Source organism: Drosophila serrata, unplaced genomic scaffold, assembly GCF_035046125.1.
Source record: "Drosophila serrata isolate PLE 108 unplaced genomic scaffold, ASM3504612v1 contig_272, whole genome shotgun sequence".
Classification (NCBI taxonomy): Eukaryota; Metazoa; Arthropoda; class Insecta; order Diptera; family Drosophilidae; genus Drosophila; species Drosophila serrata.
The window spans coordinates 2,391,512-2,413,502 of record NW_028257170.1 but is presented as its reverse complement, the minus strand read 5'-3'; the positions used below and the strand labels follow the sequence as shown (position 1 = coordinate 2,413,502).

Sequence of the window (21,991 nt, the reverse complement as noted above, 5' to 3'; positions counted from 1 at the left end):
TTTATAAATACAGCTTGTTTAAATTATTTTATGACCTATTTTGACTTTCATTTAATTTCTTTTATTGCTAAATATTAACCCTCATTCTTTTGATTTCCTCAACAGGTAGCTTCCCAGCAAAGTGATTAAAAAAGTGATGGAAAAGTGAAAAGTGTGTGTGCTAAAAAAATAGCTTACTAATGCTCGACCGGCGAATAAACTTCGACCATCGATAAATGCAGGGTGAAAGTGAAATAAAAATCAAGGTAAGTTAGAACAGAAAGTCATTGCAGTGCCTAGGTCATGCACTTCCCTTCACCACCCCCTTCCCCTGCTCCGCAAGTCGCGAACAACCCTCACTACGTCACGTAGGCCACTTGTAGACAATGTTGCCAAGATAGCTAGCAACATGCGATATTGCAACATGTTAAGAGAGCTTAAGAGTATTTAACAGGGGTTAGCACTGTTAGGAACAGAGAGAAAATCTCTTTCAATCTCTTACGCAGCCTTACTCTTAACCTGTTAAGGCCAAAGAGCCAGTGAATATGTTAAAAAGACGCGCGCAGCTGCTGTTAAAACGCGATTATGTAGCCTAACATTACGCAACATAAAAAGGCGACAACAACAACAAATTGAGTGCGAAGGCCCTATAACAGTGTTGTTGTTGTAATTGCCTTGGCTCAGTTGTTGTTGTTGCTGTTGGTGTTGGTGTTATTGGTGTTGCTGCAATTGTTACACAAATTGTTGCAAAAATGATTACATGGACAAAAAAAAGGTAAAATAAAAACATATCAGCAGGCTGTCCAGTGCAAAAGAAAAGAGCTCATCACTTTGGGTTTTCTTTTTTAAAGATATTCATTTACATTTTAGCATTAATTTACATTTTTTCCATAATAATCAGATTGGGTTTAATATACGTTTATTATGTAAAGTGTTGGTGAACTTTGTTCAAATAAGAAAAATTTAATTAAAATGTATTACAATTTGTATATATTTTATTACAAATATCTTCCAGATAAGGCAAGATTGTAATTATTATTTAAAAGTGTCTTAAATAATTCTTACTAAGGGTAATTTAACTTATTTTATGATTTCAAAGAAAGGTAATTATTTAATGAACGTTCATAATGTAACGTAATATTTAAGCTTTATTAGCTATATTTATTTTCCAAAATTTCCCAACATCTTATTATTGTTTATTTTATCTACACGAGATATTAATACACACTGGCTTCTGCCTTTAAATTCATTTTATAATTTTCATTTTTAACAAGCTCGCATGTCATATTTTACTCCCTCTTTTAAATACTGATTATGCAACTGTCTTCTTAAATTTATTTCGTCATATCTCTCCTATATTTCTTCATTATTCTTTTCGCTTTTATTTAGTTGTTTATAGCAATCACTCCCAATTAAGTAGCAATATATATATTTGTGTTTACAACCAAATTACTAACTTTGATTATGTAAAAACGCTTGTCAATATTCCATGTTTACTTAGCTATGACTATAGCCTACATTTAGATTTGTTATTGTTTTGCGTGTCGAGTTCTAGTTCCGAAAATAAAATGCCACTGATATGGGGGGGCCTTTGTTTGCCAGATAAGAAAGGCCTATGGTATAGGGATTTGTGGCTAACCCGCGTTATGTGAATGAGAGAGTGGAGGTGCCAAAAGCATAACGACACTGATAACAGACAAAATGTTATTTAACTGTTTATTCTTTAAACGCCTTTGGAACTGTCTTCGTTCTTTGAGATGATAAGGGGTTTTCTTTTTTTTAACTTGTTTCTCCTTTTTTATAGTGGATTGGTGATATCTTAAAGTGCGACTAAGAAATGGGTGAAAAATAGTTGGCAGAAATAAATAATAGCTGGAGATTTCTCTTTTGGCTGTCTTATACCTCCAACGATATCTAAAGTATGTGTATTTTAGGTATATAAAATATATATTCTTATATGCTATTTTTTTTTTTTTTTTGTATTTCAAGGTTTTTTAATTATTATAACAAAGCCAAAAATACCGTAACAGTCCTTCAACTCTATTAAACAATGTTTAATAAGTTTTATATAAGTTTTTATATATCCATAAAGTAGATTTGTTTATTGTTTCTTCTCTTACATCTCCTTCAAATATTGAAAAAATGCATTTCCTTGTTTTTCCTACATTTCAATTAGACTTCTAAGTGCTTATTATCATCCACAAGTGCTTTAAAAAAGATTTCAAACATATCTAGTAGTAAAATATACGACATAATACATTTCTCAACTTTGTTGCAATATTATTCCGCCCATTTCAAATGAGGTTTCCCTGTTCATTATGCAATATGCTACGTTCTCTCGGTTACCCCAGAGTCTCCAGAGCTATATAAACTATATGTACTATGCATTGCATACTAATTATATTTATTTCTACATTATATCACCCTGAAGGCGGCCACCACGTTCTCGGTGACCAGCCATACTTCCCGTTCGATCTGTGACAGTATTTGTGAGTGTGTGCGAATGTATCTATATCCATCAGATACTTGTACGTACTGCCACTTACAACCGCAAGTAAAAATAACAAAAAAAAAACCAATTCGAATTCAATTAAAAATGCAAAACCAAACGCTGATACCTACTGTCGTTGCCTTTGTTGTTTTTGCACCAATTTGCACTTATTAGAGAATTTTACGCTCTACGAACGCCCACTTTTTGTTTGTTTTGGACCCCGCCCCCCTTGCCCTGATGAGTGAGATATATATGTATATATATATATATATATATATATATATATGTAGATACAGATATAAAACATCTTCCACGCGGGGCCAAGTTTCCGTTACGCTGCAGACAATTTAAGCCCAACTGTTGATAAATTGCATTTGGCTTCAGATATGACTTTGCTCAGATGTGTCTGCAGTATATATATATTTTTTTTGGGCAGTACACAGAGAGAAAATTAACAGAAAAACACAGAAATTAGGTAAGAAAATAAAGTAGAAAATAGGGAAATGGTTGGTATATCAAAGGGTTTTACTTGCAAATATTTGATTTATATTTTTCTTCCTTAACTTTTTCTTTTGATGCTTAATCCTAAAGTGGTTTTAATGAATTTTCTCTCTCTGTATTCATCTTTCGAGTGTCGTTTTTGGCGTGTGTGGGCATTCAAAATCAGATTTCGTCACGTACATTAAAAATCGTTTGCAAAATACCCATCACAAAAACGAAAAAACAACAAACTTAATGCAATGAATATTGAGAAAAGAGATGCGAAAATTTTCTTTTTTGGCGGTTGACACACGGCATTGGCATGGATTGCATAATAAAATCAGCAAAGCTAAGAATTTTTGATTTCCGCATAAAAACCACATGAAAGATATAAAGACAAAGGGCATTTCAATACGATGAATCAAGCGATTTATTTAGTTTTAAATACAAATGCAGCAAATTAATGAAGAATGAAGAATGTGCTATTGTTGCCTCCCATTCTCTTTCTCTCTCATTCAAATTGTGCTTAAAAGTCGTTAAACAATTTGCTAAAAATAAATACATTGCGTATACGCCGCGTGTCCCGAGCTGCTTTGATTGCTGAGGCACAAACACACACTCACACACAGTCAAAGCCACTGAATTATTATGTAAAAGGAAAAATAGACGATGGCAAAAACTGACCTAAATACTAAATGAATGCCCATAAAACTGCGGCAAGTGAGACGGGAAATGAGCGGCCATAAACGAGAGTAGAGCAAAAAAAAAAAGATGGCAAACTTTATGCGACACCCCAATCCCCAATCCCAACCATGAATACATCCCACTCCAAGTTGAATCCAACGCAAACCCGTAGGGAAATTGACCGTTTTTGATGTCTATGATGCGGGATAAATGTAAGGAGAGAGAGAGGACTCCCTTCTAGCGTACATAAAATATGACCATTATGCAGATGAAGCTAATTGTGCAGAGTTAAGTTTACGACCCTCGTAAACTTACTGCTCTGAATGAAAATAAATAAATACGAGAGAATTTCAGCATTAAATGTCAGCAGTTAAATGCGGAAAGAATTCAACGCGCATAATTCATTGAAATATGAAAGGAAATATCCTTCGTTGAACGTTGAAATATTTCCTTCCTTTCGTTTGAAGGATTTCCGCCGGTTCTGTGTCTTATGTTCTTTGTTGCCCTGTCATTTATTTTCATTTTCTGTCTTTCAACAAGGTTTTGATTCACTGCGAACTCAAGTGCCAGAGAATTGTTTGTTAAATGAATCCCAAAAGGAAGAGAGTCCCTCAGTTTTGATTTGATTTCCTCGTTTCGAATCAAATTTTGTTGAAAATTTCACAATTTCTAGACAGATTAATAGTTGTCTCTCTAGCATTGCCTTGGCTAAATCCCCCTTTTTTAATTGTCTTCATGAATGAATGCTCACTTGGCCACCATTTGAAATGCTGTTGACGGAAATTGTGAATATAATATAAATATAATTATAATTATTCACTTTCAGGAAGTGCAGTCGCATTATTTTGCATTCTGCCTTTAACAAATTCAGCGTTAAATTTGCGACAGCAAGTCGTGAGTAATGAATGGTTTTAATACATTAGTTTTTATTTTTATTATAATGGTGCATTTTTATGAGGCCTTCTGACACACAAGTGTTGTGTAAATTATACACATTTTTTATTTCTCTCTTTCTCCTTTTGGATACTTTGTGGGAAATATTTTAGTTTTTTTATTAAACTTTTGACTTGTTTATTTAAAGAATATTGCATAGAAGTTGTAAAATCTCTTTGTAGATAACCAGAACATCAAAATATTGCTGAAATTTATTTTCTAGTTGGTTGTCTGTATTCTCTTTTTTTCAGTTTTCCTCTGGTTTTTCGTTCTCTTTTTGTTGGTGAAAATCAACCGACTGTAAAGACTTTTGTGGCTGTCGCTGCGCGGGTTACATCTGGGAAATATTGCTATGCGTTGTCGCATAAATTTGGAAAAACAAAACCCCAAAAAAAAGTACAGAAAAAACAAAAAGGAAACCCAGCATACAGCAAATGTCGAAGTTCAGACAGCGACAAGGCCAACGCATATTCCCAAGAGAAGATGATGATGAAGATTATTTCGCAAGAAACAAGCTAAAAGGTCGTGAAGATTGAAAATGAAGTGAAAATTTCAGGGATAAGGCAGGGTATATGCTATATATATAAATATGTATTCAAGGGTGATTGAACCCTCCGAAAATTTCATCCAAATTGCGACGCAAATTTTTTGTTTTACTTGTACAACACGGCGTATGCGTCATATTTGGCAACTAAAGAAGATTGAATTCACTGTCGCCTTTATGCATAAAACTTCACTTTTAAAAATAAATGTATAATTCAAGGTAAAACAGCGGGGAGAATGAGTGAACTTCATTTTCAAGTCTTATATAACCCCTTGCTGTGTATTATACGTATTTATTTTTCGTTTTTTGCTCAACCAAGCGCAACCTTCAGGCAATTTGGAGCAAAACAAAAAACCCGATTTAACCCGAAAAAATAAATGCTGTACAAATTCGCCAACACGCAAATAAAATCAAATGCGAAATTTCATTGAGGCAAGACAAAAAACATTCCTTCAATATTCTGCGATTCGGAAAATATTACGTTATATATACATATATATATTTGTTGTTCCGTTGTATTGTTTCTTGTAATGCCAAAGCATTCACAGATTTCATGAGGCGCACAAAAAACAATATTTTTTAAACTGAAACGCCAAGCGCTTCAATGAGCAACAACAACAAAAATAATAATAGTAAAAAAAACAACAACTAGTTGAGCAAACTGAAGGTCAACTGGTAAGAGAGAGGAGGAGGAGGAGGAGGAGGAGGAATTCTGGCCCCAAACAACTGCGGAAGTTTCCCATTATGTGGGTCGTAAGATATAAAGAAGAAGTTTTTCCATATACAAGTATTGTATATACTATATATACATATTTATTTATTTTTAAGGCCTTTTTATTGTTGTGGGTTCTGTTGATTGTCTTGTATTCGCTGTTAAGTCAGGCAACTTATGCAACGCCAAGGCGAGAAAAATGATATAAAAATAAAAATAACGAAACGGAAGGCCGACAACTTCAAAAAGCTGGTAGAAGCACCATAAGTTGGTTCTCTGTTTTATAGTTACTTAAAGAGAAATGATAAATTCCATTGATTATGTACTTTTAGGCGGTGAAAAGAACACACAAAGAGAGGATTTACTTTTATGACAAGGCGAACTTAGGAAGATGATTTATTTTATAACAAAAGATATAACTTAGGTAGAGTGTTGTAACTGGTTTGATATAAGAAATAAATAAAGCTAGAGATTTTTACTATTATTACTGAGGGTTTGGGGGTTATAAAATAGTAAATATATACAAATTTTTTCATAAATTTGAAATGATACCTTATTTTCAATTATTTCAAAAGAGACGAGAGTAATTTTTGTCATAAAAGTCGTCTATAAATAATAATTATAAAACACTTAAATAAACATCGACTAAATATTTAGAAGTTTTAAATTGTACTATTTGTTGGCTTTCATTTTCTAAAATGCTTACTTATAAGTTCTTCTTGTGGGACTTCTAAGTAATATTTAATATTAAAAAATCTATAAAAATCATGAAGAAAATGCTTTATAAACTATCAGTTCTTTAAAAGCGGTACTCCTCCTTTGATGTGGACACAATTAATACAACAATTTAAGGCTTTACAAGTGATAAGACTATGGGGATTTGGTGCACTAATGTCTCCACCCTCGACACCCCCCGTTTTCCCCCATTTTCTGGCCCTTGTTTTCCCGGCTTTTCTACCAACCAGTCTCTGCCATATGTTGACTCGGAAAGCATTCGCCGCCATATGTTGTCTTCTTCCCAACGATGTCGCTTGATAAATGTTCTGTTTGGACACTCTTTTTTTCCCCCCCCAACCACGCACATTTCCACATTTTCCCCAACCCACAACCGGAACCCCATCCACACACACAGTCATGTTGCCCACATCCGTTGCCACACACGCGTCTCTGACGCGCAGTTAATTGATTTCCCAGACAGAAGGGCAGGTCGACTGAAAAAAACAAACTAAAAAGAACCTCTGCTGCTGCTGACCCGATACACCTGAGAGCCAAAAGAAAAACTACCAAACAACTAAGCCCAAAGCAAAGGAAAAGCTGGGAGGGAGGAAGGTATGAGGTTGAAACCAAAAACCAACAAGAAAGAAAGCTAACTTCGGCACGCCGAAGTTTATATACCCTTGCAGATAGAACTTCTGTGAATAGGAATCCATACAATATTAATTATATATATTTGTGTTAAAAAACAATGAAGTAATACCTGCTTTCATTTCATTCACCTATACATATTATATTTGCAATTTTACAGTCACAGATTTGCATTTTTCCTCTACATCAAACGATCGTTTGTATGGAACCTATATAGTAGTATAGAACCTATAGTCGTCCGATTTTCATGAAATTTGCCACAAAATTTAAGACTTATATTAAATGGCTATACCTCAAATTTGATGAAAATCAGCTGAAAACTGAAAAAGTTATAAATTTAATTGTATTGATTTCTCGATCGTTCCTATGGGAGCTATATGATATAGTAGTCCGATTTTCATAAAATTTTATACAAAATTGTAGAGTATAGTAAGATCGCTATATCTCAAATTTGAGCCAATTCTATTGAAAACTGAAAAAGTTAAAATTTTTTTTGTAAAAATTTTCCGATCATTCCTATGGAAGCTATAGGATATAGTCGTCCGATCCGGCCCGTTCCGACATATATACGAGTGAGAGTATATAGAAGGCTAACTACAAAGTTTCATTCAGATAGCTTCAAAACTGAGAGACTAGTTTGCGTAGAAACGGACAGACGGACAGACGGACAGACGGACAGACGGACAGACGGACAGAAGGACAGACGGACAGACGGACAGACGGACATGGCTAGATCGACTCGGCTGTTGATCCTGATCAAGAATATATATACTTTATATAGTCGGAGGTGCCTCCTTCACTGCGTTGCAAACTTCTGACTGAAATTATAATACCCTGCAAGGGTATAAAAACCATCAAAATGCATTATGAGGTAGCTGATGGGGAGGTGTGGGGACATGGTGACAGATGTACGCCAATAATCCACTTAAAAATCATTTTTTAGGGGTGGCAGCAAGTGTACTGACGAAAATTGGGAGAAAATACTTGAGGGAAATTAATGAATCTATATATATTATTCCCTATTTTTTTAGAGTCTTAAATTGATGGAGTTTTAAAGATCTGATGTGTAGAGGAACATATGAGAATGGTATAGATATAACTATGGTTTTTAAGGATTTTAAATTGATCGTTAAAACGAAACAAATTTTTAATTGACAAAGTTGCATTTCATATTTTAAGATACCTTTCTAAGGGTTTTAAGAACCTTAGTGGTTTCTAGAGCACCTAAGATAAAGATACTTTTTAAAAGAAGTGTGAACATTAGAAACAGATACTTTTAAAAAGTTTAAAGTATTAGTCCTTGCAATTTGAAATCTTATTAGTATTTTACATACATACAAAATGTAATTTTTTTTAAGACTTCTACCTTTTGTTCTTCTTTTTAAATATCGAATCTTAAATAAATCGTTTATCTTATATGTGGATTCTCCAGTCTCAAGTCTCCTTCAACAATTAAATACATTTAAAAGGTTTTTCATATAGAAACATGATTATTTTTGGAATATTATATCTTCCAAATAACATAATGTATAATATCTGTTTAATATTTTTATATATTTCATTGATAATTAAAGAGATTAACAGCTTCTCAAAAGATCTTAAAGTCTTAGGATTTAATTTTCACCTGATAAGTTACGCAATAAAATTTTAGAACCCCTTTGAAAACTTCTCAAAATTTTCTCAAAGTGCTTTTTCATTTGATTCTCCAGATCTATTTTCGTACATATATTCCCTCCCTCTTCTCCTCTTCTCCCCCTTCCACTGGGCTATTTTGGTCCGCTTTTCACTTATGTAATCAGTTAGAGTCGCCAATCAGCCCCTAAACGCTGTTCGATAAGCGGACAGAGCAAAAAAATATATAAGTAAAAAAACAAAGAAAAAACCATTCCAACATCCAACGAAACCGGCTTTTTTTATGCAAAGCTGCCAAAAATATGACTAAAAGTCATGTAAGCCGAGCCAAGGGGGTGACGCTTAAGCATTGCGTGAGCCAAAAGCTTGTGCAATCCGTTAAGAGAGAGAAAGATGGCCAAAAGAGCTAAACGCACAAGCAACAGTTTTTTGAGTTTTTTTTTCTACTAAAGGAGAGTCCCCCAAGAGAAAGGCCAAAGAGAAAGGAAGAGTGATGAAGCTTGGCTTGTATTACAACTCTTGCTCTCTTTGGGCCTTGTGCCGCTCTTTTTGGCCATGTTGGTTACCATCTGCAAAAGTCGAAAAGTATGTCAAAGTCAAATGCGCGGCAGCAACGGCAACGACGTCACTTTTATTATGTTTGTTTGGTAAGTGGAGCTCCGTTTTCTTATTTTTTTTTTTTTTGCCCTGTTGTGTTGTATTTTTTTATTTCATTTTTTTTTTTTTTGGGTTATGTAAGTTTGCCCCAGCGGCCAACTGTTGTTGGTTACGTTAAGCTCGAGGCCCAAGATTTGACTCAGCTTCTCCTCCTCCCTCCCCCCTTGCGATGTTTGTCGTGGTCGTTTGCGGTCTTTTGTCTTTTTCACGCTCAGTCTCTGTCTCAGTCGCACTCCTCCCCCGCCCCCTCTCAGCTAGAGGGGGGAGGGGGGGAGGGCAACCCATTGTTGCTCATTTGTTTGTTGCCAATTTCAACGCTTTTCGTTTCATTGTTGTTGCCGTGTGGAAATTAAATCGTGATTTGTAAATGCTCTCAAATTTTCGTCTCGCTTTTAATTTTTTTCTTCTGTTCGTTTTTTGTTTCTTTTTTTGGGTTGCCACAGAGAGGATTTTGCAATTTTGTAATAACTTTTGTGTTTTTTTTTGTACATTTTTTGCTTCTCCTCTCCGCTTGGCGATTAAATAATCAACGCTATGTGGCAACTATTACAATGGGAGGTTTATTTTTGAAAGTTGTTTGGCTATAATTGGGTTATTCTTAGGGAATTTGGTTAATGTTAGTGACCCTTTATTAGCATTAAGAAGTTAACAAATCAAGGTAATTAAATGGAAAAATGTATAGGAATACCTTTTGGATCAAAGAAATATTTAAAATATATTCTTATTACATTAATTTAATGCGAAGTAGAAATTCTAATCGGAATATTATAAATAAATAAAACCCATTAAATTTCTTTTATTAGGAGAAGATGCCAAAATACCTATTAGATCTAGAAAAAAGGTAAATAAACACTATTGCCTGACTTTATTTCAGTAATAATTCCTTAAAAAAACAATAAATTATATGGAGAAAATCCAACCAGAGTTGTAGAAATAAATTAAGCATATAAAAATATTTAACAAAAATTTAAATCCCTAAAAATGCGCTTACAATTAGCTTATAATTTTCATTATTATGGGATTTTCTAATTATATTGTAGTTAAAAAACCGAATTTATACTTTATTTGGTACCTAAAAAAATGTCATTGCATTACTTTTAGAAACCTTTTTTAAAGGTCATAAGACTAAGTGATTTCTAAACCACCTGACATTATTTCATAACATTTTAATAATTGTGAGTTCCCATAAACACACTCTAAGTAAAAACCCCCCATGGAATATCGGAAATAAATTTACAACTAATTGTTGCTTACAAAAGAAAACCACTTTAAATTATGTAAGACATTACGCCAATATCTTATATAATCTATAACCGTAGAATATATTTGTAAATTTTTAGTAATTTGTACTTCAGAAAATTGCTTGTAAAAATATTAGCAATTTGCAATTCTTAAGAAAATACTAATTAGAACAGGCGGAAACTATTAAATTACAAGTTACATAATTACGTTTACATCATGGTCGTAGCACCTACTTTTGGCCATTTGTTTGCAGTTGCCATTCGCACCTGGCTAGAACGAATGCCAACAAAAAGCATGCGATAATGCAAAAAGTTTTGACTGCTTTTCACTTCCACTTTTTTTTTTTTGGGGAAAAACTTTTGTTTGTTAAGAGCGAGCAAAAGAAAAGTGCAAACAAAAAAAAAAAAACAATCATTTTAGTTTCGGTTTCAGTTCCGGGCTTGTTAATAAAAAAGTTCCAAGTTCCAAGAGCTTCTTTTCCTCTGACCCAAATACCAAAATTGAATGCTATCCGCGCGTTGGTTGGCAAAGGGAGAAAAAGTTTGCGATTTATCATTTAGTGTTAACAGCTTTTACTGGTTAAATGCTAATTGAAATCCTTTTTGCCGGCAAATCAAATTCAAAGCAATTATGTCATCAGGGTGAACTTTGCTTTTACAATTCCATTCTGCCTTCGTTCCGTCAATTAGGCAACACTCCCCGTAACTCGATGATGATGTCGCTTGGTAATTGTTGCATAATTGCACAGGAAGAAAAGTATTACCTAATGTGATATAATACTTTATATTTCATTAATCGCTATAGTTAAACCAGTCAAATTACTAATTTTGTTTGAGGAACTTGCTTTGAATATGAGTATTTAAAGGATAGATATTAAAAGATTCAATATAAAAACCCCAAAAAAATAGAGGCTATTATAAATATTTATATCTTTACAATATCTAAAAAAAATTATAAATCAACAATACATTACAGTTTGCAATAGGGAACAATATAAAACGAAATTCCAACGTATCTCACAAGCCTTAAAACATTTCCTATAATAAATATTGAAAGTAATGGAACCTATTATATCAAATATTAACAAATAAAGTCAAGTTTTCAGTGCACTTTGGCCTTAAATATCACGAAAAGATCTCAGTATACTTTGATTTGTCTTTTGGCGTAGTCACGCCCCGTGAAAATCGTTTTGTGGATTTTATTCGCTTGGCGGAAAATGTCAGGCTGATGTAATTTTTCAATAGATTGATTAGGGATAAAAAGGTTAAGGGTGTGAGGGCAATGGTGGTTACTTAGGGCAATTTACCTGTGGAATGATGTTGGGGCGGGGGGGACTTGTGTCTATTACTCAATAGTCTAACAAATTATTGCTGCTGTTGCAGTTTTGCCTGCCTTTGCCTGCTTTTTTTTTTTACTGATTGCTGATTGTGGGCAGCTATTGTTGTTGTTGTTGGTGTGCTTGTTGGTGTTGTTGGTGTACTTATTGTTGTTATTATTGCAGTTGTTGTTGGGCAATGCGATAAAGCGCAACACGAGCGACAACAGCAGCAGCAGCAATAGTAACAGCAACAGCAACAACTTTGCCTACGTTCTATGACATAACTGTAATTCAAACGAGTCAGAGAGCACCAGAGGCAGGCGAAAGAGATGGCAATAGGCCATTAGAAAGAGAGGGGGCGAGCGAGTCATGGCTCGTATATAAGTGAGCGGGCGACTTACTTTTGATTTTGCCATAGCTTTAGCTTTTTAGTCAGTAGTCTGTAGTCTGTAGCTATTGCTATTGCTGCTTGCAGTCAATTGAGTAATCTCCTCAGTTGATTTGTTGCTGCTGCTGCTGCTGCTGCTGCTGCTGTTCGCAGCAATGTTGAAAGTGAATTTTTCTGCGATCCGTAATTCACAGTTTACAATAGAATATTACTTAATAGACAATCTGACAAAAAACAACAACGGTTTATTTTCATTTGTTTACTTCGCTTTTTTTGTGTAGTATTTTATGACTCACGATTGCAGTCTGTGTTGCAATTGCAAAATTCAGTTGTCCTCATTATGCAATTACAACAAGATATAAACGTAAAGGAGTATATATATATATACATATTTTTTTTTTTTGCATATGCCAAGCCAAGTGAGCGGGCGAATATCTCAATTAGGAATATGTCTCAATGTTTTTTTGTCTTTTGTTTATTTATTTTATTTGGAACTTGAGCAGAGTGTGTGTGTATGATTATTACATCACTCCGCTTGGCTTGACAGAATTTGTGGGTGCAAAAAATATACAAGGGGCTATTCAGGAGAAAAATCCAAAAGCCCCTTTTGCTTACGTTTGCTTGCAGTTTAGTTAAATGTTTATTACATTGTTTCACTCACTCACAGAGTAACACTATTATGAAACAATGAATAATTGATAAAGTTATTCAATACAATCATTTCAATGCAAAAGGGAATTTTTTTTTATTGCTGGAAAGGTGTCCCCTTCGTTTATAGGGAAATGCTTTCGTAACACGGCAACATTTGCTGACTTATTTTTTGACGAGCTTTTATTATGTCATTTAGGGAAAATTGTAAAATGAATTTGTTAGTTATATATATATTTATATATAAATGTTGATATTATATGTGTTGGAAAAAGTACATAATAATTTTATTGTGAAGTATTATTATTAAACTCTTTGCTTAAGTTTAAAGTTTAAAGTTTTCGTTTAAAAGTTTTCATAGCTTGAATGTATTTCAAATTTGAATAAATTTTCTGTATTTTACTGAAATGTTTTTGTGGTAAAAAAGAAACAACCTGCTTTACTTGTCTACTGACAAAAACTGTCTCTATGTGTTCTGTTAAATAAATCAAACTTGTTTTAAGTTAATTTACTATGAATAATACAAATGGTCTACAAAATTAAGAGCTATTTGAGAGTAACGTGTCTTAACTCTTGACTCTTAACTATAAATCTTAAAAACGACTGCACTCTTGACCGAAATACTTTAACCCAAGATATTCTAAACTTGTATATAACCATCAATATACACACAAATTTCCACTTGGTTAACCCGTCGCCTACACACATAAACTTGTTTCGACGTCTTTGACTTCAAAGACTCTCGGGTTCGTAAAGTCCACAAGGCAAACAACAACCACCACCCACAGTCTTAGCCACAGTCTTAGCCGCCCCTTGATGAGTGAACTGAATTCCAGTAGTAAATACCAAAAAACTTGACTTCAAATGGGAAAAGTTTGCATTGGCCCGAACCGAGCATTTTGTTGGCCCAAAGCGAATGAATATTTGAGACAGAAAACACCAAACAATTCCTTTCGGGTTAGAATTCTCATTTGAAAGTCTTGTAAAATGTTTGCTACTTTTTGTTCGCCTCTCTATTTATTTGCTGTTTTTACTTTTGTTTTCTTGTTTTGTTTCTCAGCTATCTAGTGAAATGTGCGATGGCATTTCAAAAATGTGCACCAGACTTTCGGCGATGGGTTGGAGGGGGTGAAAAATGTAGCAACGAGCATGCCAAAAAGTATCTATCAGATACGTGAACACGGGGAATGCCGGCTATGCAACGCATGGCGTCTAGAGGGGACACAACAATAGGGGGGAGGGAAGGAGAGGAAAACCACACGCAGAAAGAAATAAATCAAATTGCAAACACTCAAATAATATCTCAAAAAGAAAGCAGACAGATAAGTGCCAAAAAAAATAAATTAACACAATTCTATTTTGTCTGAGTTTTACACAGCAAATAAAAAAGAAATACTTTTGTAAATTCCTAACTTAAATTACTTTGAATACATTGTTAGATATGTCTTGTATTTACAATTATTTTATGTAAAAGAAGAACTGATGATAGCAAGGCAAGAAACACATTCCCAACTAAAGCATAACCTTTATTCATTTGAATGTAAGTTAATTTTAGCACAAGCAGATAATTGATGTTAAATTTATAGAAATTTCACATTCTCGGAAATCAAAAGGCCTTTACAGATACCAAGAACATTAATATAGTTCTTTTATTTAGTATATTAGTGCGAAAGGGAAGTAAGGTTTGAAATTCTTTAAGGGTATCAAAGGTGTTAAAAAAACCCCAAAGGAATTTGACATACTGCCACATATTAGCATATCTCACATATATATACTGCATAAATCTATTCAATAGCAAATTCTATACTGCTTAAGGAAGAGATTAAAAATCATCATCTATCATATTGTTCGTTTTTTGGCAGTGTACACCCAATGTATCTCTATCTGTATTCGTATCTGTATCTGTATCCGTATCTGTATCTGTGACAGCATTGGCAACTGGCTTTTTCAAGGCCAGTTGGGTTTTTGTGGTCGTTAAACTCTCTCCTGCTTTCGTTGAGGTTCCTTTGTTCACTTTCACGAAAAGAACTCAACGACCTCAAAATGCGCAATAAATTTTAGCTGCCTGCACTTTGGCTAAAAACAAAAATAACAAAAAATATAAGCTTCCAGCTCTTGTTTGGCTAATTAAAAAAATGTTAGCTGCCGCAGGAAAAAAAAAAATTAAGTCAGAAATCAAAAGAACAGTCAGGAATGGGCAGAAACAAATGTTAATGAGTGCAGTCACTTTGAATGATTGCAAAAAAGGCAAACGGAAAAAGGGGAAATGTTTTGGTTTCTTGCCTTTTTTTAAAAATAGAGAAATGACGACAATGGAGGCACAAGTACTCGAAGGCAAAGCAAAATGCTAACAAGATCAAGGCACTCTCCAAACAATAACCACAAATCGTACACATAAATATATAAATATTCATATATAGAAATATATATATATAGTATGACTTTATCAGGTGTATTGGTTGAGCCGGCAGTTGGCGATAAGCGTCACGTCTTAATCACATGAATGGATATATTATTCACTCTCAAGACCTGGAGACTTTCCTCTTCCCAATGCCGCCATATCATGTCGGACATGTTCCAGTAGATATATATTTATTTGCTTGTTGTCGTCTGATAGTCTCGAACAAAGAAAAGCTCTCTACGGCAAAAGGTAATCGCATAACGTCAGTGTCCCGTGAGAAAGTGCAATTATTTCTTATCAACAGACATATAGAAGTTCAGGTATACCGATTTGTTTAGATAAAAAACAAAAGCCATAAGGGTGTTGAGTAATTGAAGTAATAGAAAAATAAATGGAAAAGATAAAAGAGAGGTATGATTACCTATTGATTTCATCATGGAACTATTTTAATTATAAATTCCTTTACAAAGTATAAATAATACTTCTTAAGCCCTTAGTCAGCATAAATTATATATTTTATCAGTTTTGACCACAAATCATTAACCAAAATGACACCCTAATTAAGCACCTTGATTAAGTAAACATTCAGGCAAACATTTTTTGCTCAGCCAGGAAAATCCCAAGAAGTCAACGCCTTGAGTTGGCACCTTTGGTTAATTACTAAGAAATTACCATTTAATTAACCGCATAAATTGAAATAATTTTCTCCCTCCCCCCCTTAAAAGAAGTCAACGTTTGCTGCTCGTTAGCCTGAAGCCCACTAAAGTAATGATTTCTATACAAACAAAAAAAAAAGGGAAGGAAATCCAGTGGGCCATAAAAGTTAATGGGGGAAAAAGCCACGTGGCAGGCAGAAATAAAAACGCGAAAAAATAACCAAATTAATTGCATGCTTCGTGCTAAATTCTTTCATTGAAGCAACGGACTCTGACTTCAAAAAAAAAAAGAAAAGGGTACATTAAATGCAGTCAACTGGTCAGCCGGAATACACGCCATATAATTATACGATCGTCCATATACATTTAATGCATATACATGTTTGCCTTTATACTATATAGTATTAAATTGAAGGAAAAATAAAAACAGAAGCCTTGCATGACATGAAGGCATTTCCAATGCAATATTTCTAATGAAAACGCTGCTAACCAAATATGTATTCAGGCCAAGTCCTTGCGGCTCATTTAACAACTCTTTCCACTTTCCTCTGTATCATTTTTTTTTGTTAATTATTTTCTGTGTACTTGGCAGAAAAAACGAAATGCCAGGATGAGGTCAACGACTACATTAACACTCACGGGTCGTATACGTGTTATTTCTCTTTATATATATACATATAAGTAGTGTATATATATTCAAATTAAATTGTGCATGTCTGGCACATGACTAAAGCTCATTTCAAAAGGTCCTGGGAGGACAATAAATTGCTTTGGGAGGCTACAAAGCTGTTGAGTGTGTGCGGATTTACTAAGAGAGCTGTCACTCCCTTTCTGACATCTTCATTGTCATCAAGTGGGGCCACACTGCGTATGTGTAATGTGATGTGATGTTGAGGAGCTTCAAAGGAATCCCAGCTAAAATGTTTTATTTGTTCACTTAATTGGTACCGATTTTGTTTGCCACACAATTTGCATTTTTCTATATAAATATTTTATAGCCATGACTTGGCATTTATTTATCAAAAGTGTTTACTTAAAGTTCCTTTTTTTCTTCTTACTTTTGCCCCAAAAAAAAAGTAGCTTTTTATCAGCAAAAAGTCAATAACTGATTGTGGCAATGGAAGAGAGAGAATAAAGAAAAAGTAAAAATGAAATGGAATAAATTTAGTTCTTATAAATAGACCAGAGACTAGAATTATATTTTGTTTACGTGTCAGCTGGAACGTTTGCTGAGCTCTCTCTTTCTTAATATATTAAGGTTTTTTCTTTGTTTTGGGGTAAACAAAGTCGTACGATGGATGGATGCGTCAGCACACACAATTTGGCTAATCACATACTCAAAGTACACCTTGATAATGACAATTATGAAAGTAACACCGCTGCTCAAGGTGGGCGGACGGACGGTCGACCTGTGTGTCACGCTCAATTCAGGTGAAAAATCCCCACCTACACGCAGAGTTAATACCTCAAGACTTTGATGCATTATATCCCCCTTTGGGTGAAAGTGAGAAAAAATACCTTGATTCACCTGAGAGGAAATATATGTGTATATCTCGCGGGTAGCAAAGAATATATATATCTAAATGGTGTGTTCCTGTGTGTGCCAGGGGTAAACAGTGAAATATAAAGGTGGAAAATCACCAGAAACTGAAACAAATATTGATTGGTAAACACAAAAGCAAAATAAGTGCAATTATGGTGACCACACACACACAGAGACAGAGTCAATTAAATGGAAATGCTGATAAAACAAATACTATGATCACAAATGGGTTTTCTATCGATACTATATTCTGCTCTGAATTTATTAGCTGAAAATACTGGAGAAAAATGAGGTCATAATTAGGAAAGCCAAACAATAGATTTGGATACAATAAATAGCTTTAAATCAATCAGCAATAGTAATTAATATTGCATAACCTTTGGTACTTTTCCTATCATAAAAAACATATTTATATAACAGCACACATTGCCTTTAAAAATACAATTCTAAATATATACTATAACTATGAATCAGAAATACATTTCTATGATATTAATGTGTCTGCACACTTTTTAAATAATCTACAAATAGTTTGTTAAGCCCCGAAAGCCATTCAAAAATTGTCTATTAATTGCCAGAAAACAATCTTTTTCGATCTTCAATCTGGTTAATTTTAGCTTTCTTGTTGGCCTTCCATTCCCTGTTTCCACCTAATTCTGTCCATCATTATTGTTTTGCTTAAATAGTCTCACTCATTGGAAAAAAAGAACTCTTAAAGTCAAGTGTTTCCCGTCTGATGCCTTCTGTCTTTTGTTAATTTTTTTGCTGCCACTCGAAGCATTTTGTTTGATGGATTTCTAAGTGCGTAAATCGCTGTGATTTTTTCTTGGTTCTAAGCTAAAAAAAAAACTACGCACAACTTTGTCTTTGAGGAAAATGTTAAAATGATTAATTAGCCTTTCTTGGTGGCTATTCTTTGTTTCAATATTTTGTGCCAAGTATTACGTGTGTGCGTGTGCTCTCTAAGTGAAAAGGGAAAATCCTCTTGAGCTCAAGTGACTGACTCAGCGCCTCAATAATTCATAAAAAAAAGGAAGAGATTTCACGGAAAATATATTGCTACCGGGTAGCAGAGACAGCGCGTGCCACTTTTCACGTATCTATCAGATACAATTTGACGCTCTTCGTCTTTTGTATCTCTCGCCCTGTGTCAAGGTTTACTTTGAATTTTGCTCTATAAATATTTGATAATTGGGTCCTTGGCCCGCCTGTGACTGGTGACTGGTGACTGGTTCTAGTGCCATTGCCATTTGCCACTGAACACACACAATTAGAGTAACAAGTTGACATTCGATGGATGGAGGTGGCCCAAGGAAGTTGAAGTAAATAACTTAAATACGCATACGCCGCATGGGTTCACAGGGGTTCCTTGTGGGCGTATCGCAGGACTTGTTGCTCCTTCGCCTGACGTCAGCAAATAAGAGTCAATCGAGCTTTGCCATTTCATCGGCCCTGCCCTATATTGATTTTTCAATATGTCTAATAGAAAAAGGATTGCTGTCACAGGATTGAAGCAAAAAATAGGAAGGTTGAAACTTCCAACTACTGAAAGTGACAGATTTCTAGAGTATTTAGATGGGGGATGTTACAGAAAACTCTAGCGATTTTATAGAGGATTTTTAAAGACCCTAAAGTCTATTAAAAGTAGGGGTTTTAGAAACCTTAAAGTATGTTCAAAATAAAGCTATAATATTTTGCATTGTATAATAAACCACTTTATAATATGCAATATAATAAATACCCTGAATTTTTGAACCTCCAAAATAAGGATTGCAAATTTGTAGATCCATTTCGAAGGGTTTTAAAAAAGTATTTCACATTTTTAGATACACTTTGAAGGTGTTTTAACAATGTATTGCACATTATTATACATTTTTAAGGGTTTTTAAAAAAGGGTTTCATTATTCTTAGAATTATTTTGAGGAGTTTTAAAAGCCCTAGAGATTTCTGAAGAACCCTAGATAAATGATTTTAAAGAAAGTATTTAAAGTGACGCAGAACTTTGCATACAATATTTTAAGAATTAATAAAAAAGCTTCAGGATACCCTTACTTAATTCCTCAAAAACAATCTCCATTTCTTATTCATCTTTCCTTTTCTCTACGATAGTAATCGCAGTAGGAAATCCCCCTTAAATACTATTTATATTCTTCAAAAAGAACTCACCTTTCTCCAAGCTGGCATTGCAGAACTTGAGGGCATCATCCAATAGGTTGAGATGCATGCAACTGCTGGCTTTTTCGCTAATTTTCTTGGCCTGTAAATCCGGACCCCACCATTTCTCCACCAATCTTCGCACCAATACATCCGGCATGAATTTCATGGCAGATGAACCGCCATTATGGCCAGAAGTATAACCACTTAGTCCCAGTGCCGCTGCTGCCGAAGTGGATGCCATGGTGGTGGTGGCCGTGGCCGTGGTAGATGCCACCGTGGTGGTGGTCACCGTCATGGGTGGTGCCGCCAATCGGTGGACACTGGATGCCAGCTGGACGCCATAACCCACGGGGAAGCTCATCAGTCCGAGGTTTGCATTATTGTGGCTTGTTGGTGCCGCAAAGAAGCTGGACTGTACCGCCGGACCGCTCGATGTGGTTGTGGTGGTGGTCAGGGCGCAGGGCGGTGAAGTGTCCTGCATTCGGGGAAATCGCACCTGACAGATGTTGCACTGTGTGATCGTCTCACAGCATTGCCGGCAGAAAGTGTGACCACAATTGGTGGTCACCGGACAGCGCAGGATATCATTGCACAGTGGGCACAGCAGGGGATCATAATCCTCGGGATCCTGCAGGGGACTCGGTACTCTTAGTTCTCGCGTGGGGGAGTGTAGATCCAAGGGAGATGCTCCACCAAATGAATCATTAGGGGATTCCCTTCCTCCAGGCAGGAACTCTGATCCTTGATTTAACTTGTCCTGATGATGGTATCGTGACCAGTTTATCATCTCCAACCGAGGACTCTTCATGGTTGTGGTACTGGGATTACCTGTATTTGTGGCTATGCCTCCCATTTGCCGAATGTGTGAGGTCAGGGCGCTGGCCAGGATATTAAGCTTATCCAAAGGAACATGACCATCACATTGCCGGCTGGCTATCAGTTCGTAGACATCAAAGGCCTTTGGGAGGCTGCCAATCTTGGCAAAGGATTCACCCACCAAATAGGACAAGTGCAAAGAGCTTTGACTGTCATCGTCGTTAGCTAGGTAACACTGTACTCCGACATTGTGTGACTGATGTTGATGATGATGATGATGATGGCGATGCTCCTGGTCATGTTGCTCCTTGCGAAGGACCTTCAGCACACGCTTCTTGGCGCCCAGCGAGGAGGGCTTCACGCAGTAGCCCTGCGACAGCGGCATCTCCCTCTTAACTATCTATCTATAGTTGTTGGTTTTTTGTTTTTTGTTTTGGTTTTGGTTTTGGTTTTATTTCGATTTATCGGAGGGTTGAGCTGCCTGCAGTCACGTATGCAACACGTAGCGCGGCTCGTCAAAGATATATTCTATCTTTCAGTTGGCATATAATATCTATCTATCATCACTTCACTTCACTCTCTCGCACTTTACGTACTCTTCTTTCATTTATAACAATTATTTTGAACGGGCGTGCTCTGCTTTTCACGGTTTTGCTTGAAATGAAGAAGAAGTTTTGACAACGGCAGAGGCATTGGCATCTGAAAAGAAATGAAAACAAAAGAGAACATTGGGTATTAGTATGATTTTGATTCCGATTTCGATTCCGGGAGAAGAGAGAGAGGGAGAGAGAGAGAAACACACACACACAGAGAGAGATAGAGAGCAAGAGAGAGTGGTGGGGATATATGGGGAGAATGTGAAGTAAGCGGAACAAGAAGAAGATAGCCACTGGCGGGATTTACGTAACGCTAAAAAAAAAAAAAACAAATAACAACTAAAAGAAATACACAAAAACAAAATAGAAATAAAAGCAAAAAGGCAGGCCAAGAAAATGAATTAAAACTGACTGATTCTCAGAGGCAGCTTTTGATTCTGTTTTATAATTCCAACAACACACTGAGAGAGATATAAAGAGAGTGCCCCTCTCTCTCTCATTCTCTTTGATTGCTGCTTGCCGGAGAAGAGGAAGAACTGTATCTATTACTTAACCACTGGAGAATGTCAGATACACGAGTGTATATATATATCATAAACGAATTGCACTTCTCGCACAACCAAAAGTCCCCCCCCCCAAAAAGGCGATGACGTGACTTTTGTCACCTTAGCACAAAGCTAATTGCTTGCTACACCTAGAACCTATTATATAAAAGCAAAAAAGCAAAAAGTGTGGAAAATGCGGAGCGG

The 21,991-nt window shown here is 35.3% G+C and overlaps 1 protein-coding gene and 1 long non-coding RNA gene across 2 annotated transcripts in view; one reads left to right on the top strand and one right to left on the bottom strand.

Annotated features, from left to right (window-relative positions):
• LOC110189120 (uncharacterized) overlaps positions 1–21,991 on the bottom strand; it is a 34,318-nt gene that overhangs the window by 5,273 nt on the left and 7,054 nt on the right. The window contains exon 2 of the mRNA XM_020959095.2: positions 19,840–21,345. Coding sequence (XP_020814754.2) covers positions 19,840–21,031 — 1,192 coding nt within the window. The 5' untranslated portion in view covers positions 21,032–21,345. The remainder of the gene's footprint in view (positions 1–19,839; positions 21,346–21,991) is intronic.
• The window catches only part of LOC147643479 (uncharacterized), a 47,125-nt gene continuing 25,239 nt past the window's right edge, over positions 106–21,991 (top strand). The window contains exon 1 of the long non-coding RNA XR_015271979.1: positions 106–245. This is a non-coding gene — a long non-coding RNA (uncharacterized LOC147643479). The remainder of the gene's footprint in view (positions 246–21,991) is intronic.